The 10,481-nt window shown below is 46.5% G+C and overlaps 1 protein-coding gene across 1 annotated transcript in view; it reads left to right on the top strand.

The window, feature by feature from the left end:
- Positions 1-1,360, top strand: part of LOC110336104 (H-2 class I histocompatibility antigen, D-B alpha chain-like) — a 3,153-nt gene extending 1,793 nt beyond the window's left edge. Inside the window, 2 exon segments of the mRNA XM_029531314.1 lie at positions 848-1,124; positions 1,242-1,360. Coding sequence (XP_029387174.1) covers positions 848-1,124; positions 1,242-1,360 — 396 coding nt within the window.
- The last annotated feature ends 9,121 nt before the right edge of the window (positions 1,361-10,481 follow it).

The raw sequence follows: 10,481 nt of genomic DNA, 5'->3' as shown, positions 1-10,481 counted from the left end.
CTGGAGTGATCCTGTTTCTCCCTGCCCTTGTATTATCATTTGTTTCAGTCTCCACAGGTGCCAGGGGAGGCTGCTAATCTTGATAATTAGACAAGATAAATCAGGATTCTCATTAAAAGAGAGATTCCTGTGAACTTAGACTGTCAGCACTAAACACCCAGCAGCCTCCTGCTCTCCCTCTGCCCCACAAGTTACAGTGCTCCCCCTAGTGAACCAGGACTTGGACTCTGANAGACAGGGTCTTCTGCAATCCAGGGCTGGAGTGAGAGGGAAGATCCACACACCCTGTGAGCCCACTGTGTTCCAGTGAGTGCTGCACTAGAGTCCACAGCACACTCCAGGGATCCTGTGTGACAGACCTTGTCCCCCTGAGGTAGGGACTGGGAGTCATTTTCTCTGTCCACACACTTTGTGGTGGCTGTTCACTTGGACTGACGGTTAATGTTGGTCAGCGAAATGACCACAGTGTTTGAGTCTCAGTGGTGGCACCCTTCCAGTAGCATATGGCCCTAATTTCTGATTTTGAAATGGTCTCAAACACATATTAAATTACTTATTTTCCATTCCCTCTTCCATTCTTTGACTACCTCTCTCATGATATAGAACATCACATAAGGACAGCCATGTTGACCCACTGGCTCATGTGGATTCCATCATAGCTTCTGAGTTCCAAAAGAAAATATGCAGTTGTGTGCTGAGGGGACCAGCTCTGCCTGCTGGTCACTAATGCAATGACAGTGAAGTGTCAAACAGACACATAGTTCACTGTCATCATTGGTTTAACTGAGTCTTGTGTAGATTTCAGTTTCTCTTGTTAATTGTGTGATTTCTTAATTCTGCCACACAGACCCCCCCAAAGGCCCATGTGACCCATCACCCCAGATCTGAAGGTGATGTCACCCTGAGGTGCTGGGCCCTGGGCTTCTACCCTGCTGACATCACCCTGACCTGGCAGTTGAATGAGGAGGACCTGACCCAGGACATGGAGCTTGTAGAGACCAGGCCTACAGGGGATGGAACCTTCCAGAAGTGGGCATCTGTGGTGGTGCCTCTTGGGAAGGAGCAGAATTACACATGCCATGTGTATCATAGTGGGCTGCCTGAGCCCCTCACCCTGAGATGGGGTAAGGAGGGTCTGGGTGCAGAGCTGGGGTCAGGGAAAGCTGGAGCCTTCTGCAGACCCTGAGCTGAGAGCTGGGGTCAGGACCCTCAACTTCATTTCCTGTACCTGTCCTTCCCAGAGCCTCCTCCATCCACTGACTCTATCATGGTAATCATTGCTGTTCTGGTTGTCCTTGGAGCTGTGGTCATCATTGGAGCTGTGGTGGATTTTGTGATGAAGAGGAGAAAACACAGGTAGGAAAGAGCAGGGTCTGAGTTTTCTCTCAGCCTCCTTTAGATGTGTGCTCTGCTCATTAATGGGGAACACACCCACACCCCTCATTGCTACCTACTCCAACTGGGTCTGCTGTCAGTTCTGGGAACTTCCTAGTGTCAAGATCTTCCTTGACCTCTCACAGCTTTTCTTCTTACAGGTGGAAAAGGAGGGGACTATGCTCCCGCTCCAGGTTAGTATTGGGGACAGGATTGTCCTGGGGACATTAGAATGAAGCTAGAGATGATGGGAGCTCTGGGAATCCATCATAGCCCCTCAAGAGAAATCTTCTGTGGGCCTCAGTTGTACCATGATATGAATACATACATGTACATATGCATAAACATTTGTTCTGTTTTACCCTTGGCAGGGACATCTCCCAGAGCTCTGATATGTCTCTCCCAGATTGTAAAAGTGACACTCTAGGGTCTGATTTGGGAGGGACAATGTGGACATGATTGGGTTTCAGGGACTCCCAGAATCCCCTGTGAGTGAGCTGTGGGTTGTTGTGATGTTGTCTTCACAGTGATGGGTCACGACTCTCATTTTCTAGCATGAAGACAGCTGCCTGGAGTGAACTAAGTGACAGACGATGTGTTCAGGTCTCTACTGTGACAGCCAGAACCTTCAGTTTACTTTAGACAACCGTGTCTGATGTTCTCTGTGAGCCTATGGGTTCAATGTGAAGAACTGTGGAGCCCAGCCTGCCCTGCACACCATGACCCTGCCCCTGCACTACCCTGTGTTCCCTCTACAGCCTACCTTGCTGGTTCAGCCAATCAGTGGGGGACATCTGTATCCTGTCAGCTCCATGCTGCCCTGAGCTGCAGCTCCTCACTCCCACACTGAAAATAATAATTTGAATGTGGCCTTGATTGTTAACATCCTATGGTTGATTTCTTTTTAATTTCTTGCATTGAGAATACTTACAGTTTTGTTCTGTTTTGTTATGCTATGTTATGTTATGTTATGTTATGCTATTTTTTTTTTTGAAGAAATAAATAGCTGATGGAGAAACTTCCAGAATCTGTGTCACTTGCTGTGTGTATCTGTTGGGAAAGGATGAGGCTATGGCAGCTGAGTGTGAACAGGGCTGTGCCCAGGTGAGCTCAGTCCATTTTGATCTGTGATGGGGTCACACCTCGGCTGTGTCACCACAGGCTCTGCTCTCTCCATCACTATGAGGCACATGCTGGAGGTCTGTGATCACAAGGACACAGGGAAGGCCTGAGCCTTATCCTGTCCCCAGGATTATGAGCCCCCGGGGCTACAGATCAGAGACTCAACTAGGGATCCTTTAATGTGCCGGGTGCACAGGATAATTCACACAAAATTTCCTCTCACCCCTTTGTTGCAGCTACTAATGATATCGTGTTGAAGCTGCCCAGGACTCTCCCTGTCCCATGTTACTGTGGTGATTTCTGCTTCTCCAGTATCTCTTCCAGGGTACTCACATGTAGAACATGATTTTTTTGTTGAACTCTCAGGAGCACATCCAGAGCTGAGATTTTTCAAAACCCATTTTTAATAAGGCTCTTAAATGTTTAACCTCCCTCATAGCCCACCACCCAGCAGAAATAGAGAAAAAGAAAGGATATGAGGATACGGGGGAAGTGTACCTGTGTAGAAATGGTTCTTCAGAGCAAATCCAGTCTGCATTGTCAGGATGTCAGCAGTTCAGTTCACAAGAATCAGCAATGGCATTGGATGCAGAAGAAGCAAGGAGGCTCAGCTGTTTGCTGTTAGAAGTAGTTTCTTGGAGGCAACTTCAATCTCCAATTGTCAGGATGCCAGCAGTCCAGGTCTGCAGTGTCAGGATAGCAAACCCGAACCATTGGCTGTGGCCTGACCCAGCAGAAACTGCCAGGCCTCCACCAATAGGCACGAGTCAGCAGGAATGACCAGGAGAAGTTCTCTGCCCTGACTCTCTCAACAAAGCAAAGATAAGCAAAGATGAAGACTTGAGACCAGTGTAGCACTGCAGAGCCAGCTATGCAGGCCTGCCATCACTGTCCATTGTGTCCTATTATACTCCCTCCAAACATCACAAGTCCTCACACCAGTCTTGCCTTCTGTGAATCTTGACTCAGCAAAACACCATGTATGTCTCTCTTAGCAAAACTCCACTTGAGTCTGTATCAGCTCACATATCCAGAAATTTTCACTTCACTCTGCCAATCATCCCACTGCAGAAGCAGAAAGAAGACACCAGAGCATCACCAGACAGTTTTTGGTGCTTTTCTCTCTATGGAGTCATGAGAAACAATGACCAATAAATAATGGTAAGGCTTGTCAACACCATGCAGCCTTCTACTGTCTGTTGGGACTTATTTTTATTCCTTCTAAACATCATGTGTCCTTTCTCATGTCTGCTTTAGCAAACACCCTTTCACCTTTGTCTGCTTCAGCAAAACATCATTTGACAGAACTGACTTTCCAAAGGAACCAGAAGTTTCCAATTCAAGAACAGCCATGCTTCTCTCCTGCGTAACTAGGGTACCCTCCCCTGAAACTTTTTTTTTAGGCTTTATTTATTATTTTATGTATGTACATTGCTGTCTTTAGAAACACCAGAAGAGGGCATCAGATCCTATTACAGATGATTGTGAGCCACCATGTGGGTGCTGGGAATTGAACTCAGGACCTCTGGAAGAGCAGTCAGTGTTCTTAATCACTGAGCCATCTCTCCAGCTCCCCCCACCCCACTGAAACGTTTACCCTCCTCCATTATCTTCTCTGTTAACAGCTTGTGTTCTGGAGTGAACTCCCTGAACTCTCTTCATCTCTATTCCCAGCTCAGTGACCCTGTTTCTTGCAGCCCTGACTTGGGCATCTGGATGCATGTTCAGCGTAGTCTGTCTTAAAGCCCTGTGCATAGGCCTGTTGTTGCTCTGCATTGTGGATGGCTCTGTACTACAGGAGACCAAAGTCCTGCTCATAGGCCTGTAACCATTTAAATTATGTAATATTTATACCTATAAGGACACAGGAGGAATAAACTGACACACGAACCTGCCCGCTCAGTGAGGAAACTTTATTTTCCTAACTATACAGGAGGTACCTATTACACGCCTGATTCCACACCTAACCTGCCAGCGCTTTAGAAATCTCTTTCTATCTGTGTCAATCTTATCAGCCTACTCTACCTTTCTCTTGAGCTCCTCCAAACCCAAGAGGGCTCCATAGCTCTCCTTCCTAGATTTCTGTTTTACCTGAGTCCTGCCACATGCTACTCTGTTCCTGCAAAAAGAGGAAATCCCAACCACTTACCCAGAGCTCCTTCCAAGCTGATAGAGAGGCGGGGGTGGGAGGGCTCTGCCAAAGGTCCAATTGCTTATAAAATAATTCTAGCTGCTCCCATACACCCTTGGCAGGCTGAGCCATGTCACTGTCATGGGAATTTTCTGCTCAGGGATTGCTAGCTTTTTCCCCACCACATTTTCTTTGGCATGGGTCCCATGGATTAGAGTGGGAAGTCCTTCCCAGATGCAGCTGGCTTTGACTGAGGTGACATTTCTGTGGGACTGCTGGGGACAGGAGGACACTGCAGAGGTGTTGCCACAGTGGACAGCTCCTATGAGGCCTGCAGGCTGAAGAGATGTAGTGGAGCTGCCATTTTAACAGGAGCTCCCATTTTGGACAGCTCCTATGGGACATTTTGCTAAAGTGGCCCCTTGGCTGGAGCAGGAAGGAAGGGCCTGCTGCACTTTGAAGGATTCAGCGTTAGGGGCTACAATAAGCCAGGAAAAGCCCTTTCTCCCTGAGCTGTGTCTTGTCAGATCTTAAGCCACATGATGGAAAAGGGAACGGTATTGGTTACTTTCCTGTTGCTGTGATAAAACATCATGTCCAAGGAAAGTTCTAGAAGGTTTATCTGGGGATTAGGGTCCCAAAGATTTAAGGGCCATCAACATATGACAGCAAACACCAGGCCTGGCAGCAGGAACAGCTGAGAGCTCACACCTCCAACCATACCCCACCAGTGACAGACTTCCTCCAGCAAGGCAACACCTCCTAAGGTTCCCCAAACAGCACCAACTGCGGACTAAGTATTCAAATAAGAGAATATGGGGACATCTTATTCAAAGGACCATAGTTACTGACTCAGACAGTGACACTAGTGCTCTCAGGGCAAATATAGTATCTACCAGGTGTAGTGCCAGGGAAATGTTAACAATCCCCCAAAACCAGACAGCAGCTGATCTGATGTAATCACAGTGCACCTCCCCATGCAGGACAGTTTTGGTGATGAGGAGCCTGAATATCTATCAGGGCAAGGCTTTATAGTAAGCAGCAAGTGGGGGCTGAGTGTGCAAGCATCTAATTGGAGAGCTACTGTGGCCTTTAACATAATTGGTTGGTGCTGGGAATCATATGGTAAACTTAATTTCTGCTTCCCAATGTATTGGTGGTCCTTAGACTGAAGATGGGATTGTAACATGGAGCCATAGCTTTTCTTGGGGGTTAGTCTAGAGACTGGAGCTAGACTCTGGTTTTGTTGGGAGTTAACTTTGAAACTAATTCTAGGTACCAGGCTGTCAGTTTGCCTGAGTTCAAATTCTCTAAAATGGAATCTGAATGTAAAAGATTTGGCCTCTCACAGGTGGCAGCTGGCTGACACTGCCACAGGTGGGGCCTGGGCAAGAAGGCTTGGTTCTCCAGAGTTGCCCAAGGCAATGCTGGTACCTATCTGGCCAAGAAATGCTTTTTCTAATGTCATGGTGGGCATCTCTTGTATGTGCCAAGTCCAGGAATGAAGGAACTTTCCAAAGGAAGTCTTCGAACCCAAAGGTCTTCAAGGGGACCATAAAGATTGCTCGGAGAATTAAGGTTCTTGCCACCAAGCTTGGCTCCCTGAGTTTGATCCATGGAAGCCACATGGTGAATGGAGACTCCTGACTCCTGTAAGTTATCCTCTGACTTCACATGGGCATCATGACATGCACATCCCTACACATAATTATTAAATCAATGCAATAAAATAGAAAAATAAAATAGTCACCTCACCCTCCTGGATGAATGCCACCACCCTGTTGTTGGAGGTGTTGAGAAGGTGAACCCGGGACCTGCAGTATACAAGGTGGACACTCAAGTCCCTGAGCCACACTCACTATGTTTGAAAACCAGACAGCAGACCACAGCTCTCTGTTATTGCAAAGTCCCTTACTAAAGCTTTGGGATAAAGATGCAATTGGAGACCATCTGTTAACAAATATAGATGGCTGATGTACAAGAAACCCTTTTGGAACACAGCCCTCTCATCTGAGGACCTAAGTCTAGGAGAACCAGGCCTAAAGAGGAAATTTCTGGTTTATTTGGGACTCAGTTGTGTGATGTTTTTCCGGAAACTGTCTTATGAGAGGATGTTTTTGCTGAAGCAGACTTGTGATTTTCTAGAAACTGCCTGGAAAGGGGGCATGCGATGTTTGCTAGAGCTTGAGAGAAGCCCTCTTGAGAGAGCACATGATGTTTTAAAAGGGTATAAATATAACCCAACAGACCACAGACGACACTGTGCGGCATTGGTTCACCTTGCCACTCTTTGCTGGTCCTCGTTGCACTTTGCTGATGCTGGTCTTCACAGATGATGCTGTGGCGTTGGTTAGCCTTCCCTTCTTTGCTGATCATTTGTCATACTTTGTAGAGAAATGAACCAAAGAACTTCTGATGGTGTTCCGGCAGCTTCTTCCTGCTTCCTGCTTCAGACTCAGGCTGATTGCTACAACCTCAATGTTTCTTCTGGATTAAACTGTGATTGGTGACTGGTGGGAACTCAATTGCTGGTATCCTAACAACGCAGATTGAACTCTCCCCAAAGAACAATTTCTAAACAGGTCCACACCCTCCTTTGCTCTATTAACTTTTCCTTTCTATTTCTTCTGGTGGATCGTGAGCTAGAAAAGAGGTTAAAACATTTAAGTAACCTTATTAACGTAGGTTTGGGAAAATATAAACCTCCACAAGGTGTCTGGAATGTTCCATGTGTGGGTTATGTTAGCAATGCTGCATGGGTGCTGGAGGACATCAGACGTTTTTTGTAGACTGAGCACTGTGGGGACAGATTGGGAAGCTCCTTCTCTTGGACTCTGTGACCCTGAGGAACCCAGGGTTTCTTCTGTTCAAACCTTCTCTGCAGGGTAGTTAGGTGGCTCAGGCCTGAGTGAGGTCCTGTGCTGCAGAGAAAAGAATCACAGAGAGCCAAGGCATAAAAATAAAGATGGTTTCACTTCTGAGTAAAATTATGGAGCTGGAGAGATTGTTCACAGGTGAAGAATGCTTACTGCTGTTCCAGAGGACCTGGGTTCAGTTCCCAGCTCTCACCCACTTGTAACTCCGACCTCAGAGGGATTATGGCGCCCTCTTCTGGCTGCCTGGGTCACTCCATGGACATGGCACACAGATATACATGGAGGCAAGATACTCATATGCATACAAACTTTTTTTTAAAAGAATGAAAAGAAATGGAGGGAAACAAGATTTCTGTAAAGAAAGAGATCCCTGAACAGTATTAGGGGTCACTACAGCACATAGGAACACCTACAACCCCTAGTGCAGGTTTAGGGTCCCCTGCACTAGATGTACACACTGATCTTAGGGATTCAGCCAGGGAAGGGAGAAATCGACACAACTCCCCCCTACAGAGTGACCCCTGATGCTACTGGTCTATGAAGCCTGTGTGTCCATTCATTTATGATATTTGTGTTCTTGTGTCTTGTTGTAACTCATGTTGACCTTTGAATTCTTCTTCTGTTTTTCAAAGATTATTATGTACAGTGTCTTGCCTGCATATGTGCCTGCCCGCCAGAAGAGGACGCCAGATCTCATTATAGATAGATGGTTGTGAGCCACCATGTGATTTCTGAGAATTCAACTCAGAATTTCGGAAGAGCAGTTAATGCGCTCAACCTCTGAGTCATCTCTCCAGCCCCGACCTTGAATTCTAGGTCCTCCTGCCTCACCTCAGCATGTCCTGGAGTGTGTGTGTGTGTGTGTGTGTGTGTGTGTGTCACTGTGACTGGATAGTGTGGCATTGAGTAACAATCAAGTGAGGAGCCCCAGGTGTAATTTCACTCAGAAGTTGTGTTTCTGCCCGAAGATCATAAGGACCCGTGAAAACCACAAACCAGAGGATTCGGGGCTGAAAGGAAAATCCCTGGCTGCTTTGGTATGAAGAGGGCATAGGTGGCCACAACTCCCTGCCTTCCCCAGGAACTGGAGCTGCTCCTACTCCTGTGTCCTGCTGCCCCCTGGCGGCCTTGAGCCGCATCTCAGCTCCCAAGAATCTTGGGGATGGACTGGGCTGTATGGCAAATGTCCCTCCAGACTGCAGAGAGCAGAGTCCAACCCATGAAGCTGTCTGACTCACACTGAAGAAGGGCCACTAAGTTATCACGGGATATCTAAGAAACGTTATCCCCTGCACAGCCTGCCACAGCAGAACATTAGTTGGTTTGGTTTGTTTATTTGGTTTGGTTTTTCAAGACAGGGTTTCTCTGTATAGCCCTGGCTGTCCTGGAACATACTTTGTAGACCAGGCTGGCCTCGAAATCAGAAATCCGCCTGCCTCTGCCTCCTGAGTGTTGGTATTAAAGGCTTGCGCCACCATGCCTGGCTTGTTTTTCCTTTTGTGGTTGCTGTTGCCCAGGATTTACCCCAGGGCTTCCTGCCTGTTGACCTCACTGAACTACACACCAGCTGAATTTGATGTGACCACCCAAAGAAAGGGTGCTGGGTATCTCTGGGACTGCCTTTAATCCCAGCCCTCGGGAGCGCGGATCTCTGCATTCTTCAAGCACATAGCAAGTTCCAGAACACCAAGGCTATAAGGTAAAACCAGAAGACTGGGATCCCCAGGCCTGATACCTGGAAGGGGGTGGTGGAGTAGGTGGGAAAGTTGTAACAAGTGAGAAAGGAGCATGGATGCCCAGGGCTGGGTCTGGGTGAGCTTAGGACCCCTTAGCCTAGCACAGCCAAGGCCCTGGGAAGAGAATGGGGTAAAGGAAATAACCTCAAATTACTCTTTTTTTTTTCTTGACAGCGTCTTTCACCTGGAATTTCCCCCACACTGTAGATGGAACCTTGGGATGGCTTCCTGCCACTGAGCTATATCCCAGCCTTTACTTTTAAGATGTGGTCCAGGCTGGCCTTGAACTTACTCTGTAACTGAAGTAGGCTTTCCATGCAGTGCCTAGGGTGCCCAGTTAGCCAGGGTTACAGGTCTATAAACCAGCCTAGCGATTGTTTAAGAATCGGTCAAGTTTGCCAGGTTGTGGCTGCACACACCTTTAGTCCCAGCACTTGGGAGGCAGAGACAGGTGGATCTCTAAGTTTGAGACAAGAGCAAAGTTTTATTTTTTAAAAAATATTTATTTATTCACTCATTTACTCATTTACTCATTCACTCATTTATTTATTTATTTATTTATTTATTTATTTATTTAATTTATTTAATGTATATGACTACACTGTCACTGTCTTCAGACACACCAGAAGAGGGCATCAGATCCCATTACAGATGGTTGTGAGCCATCATGTGGTTGCTGGGAATTGAACTCAGGACCTCTGGAAGAGCAGTTGCTGCTCTTAACGGATGAGCCATCTCTCCAGCCCCCAAGCGCAAAGTTTTATTAGTCATAAAATATAGTCATAAAATATAAAATACAAGTCATAATACAAGTAATGTATATGTATTTTAAATAAAGTATATGCCAAATACAAGTGTACTGTACATTGTGAATGTAATTCTTAGCAGATAGCAGTATATAATTTATTGATATTAGAGAAATAGTTATTATTCAGACAAAAGGGTGAAATGTGGTAGGATATTTAATTACATTGTGTAGCCCAAGATTCTGAACAGGAAAATCCTGTTTCTGCTTGTGGAGTTGCACAGCCCTAACAGACACCTTTAAGCCAAGAGTTTTCTGTAAACAATGTTAATTAAACTCAACCATAGGTCAAGAGGCAGACCATGCAACCAGTTGACATAGGAAAACACAGGAAGTAGGAAGGAAGGAGATTGAGTTGGAGGGAATTAAAGACAGTGTGGAGAAGGAAAAGGAGGAAGAGGAGGAGGAAAAGGAGGAGGAGGAGGAGAAGGAGGAGG

This window comes from Mus pahari, chromosome 18, assembly GCF_900095145.1.
Source record: "Mus pahari chromosome 18, PAHARI_EIJ_v1.1, whole genome shotgun sequence".
Classification (NCBI taxonomy): Eukaryota; Metazoa; Chordata; class Mammalia; order Rodentia; family Muridae; genus Mus; species Mus pahari.
Note: the sequence above shows the minus strand (reverse complement) of the source record. Positions and strands in the feature narration are given on the sequence as shown.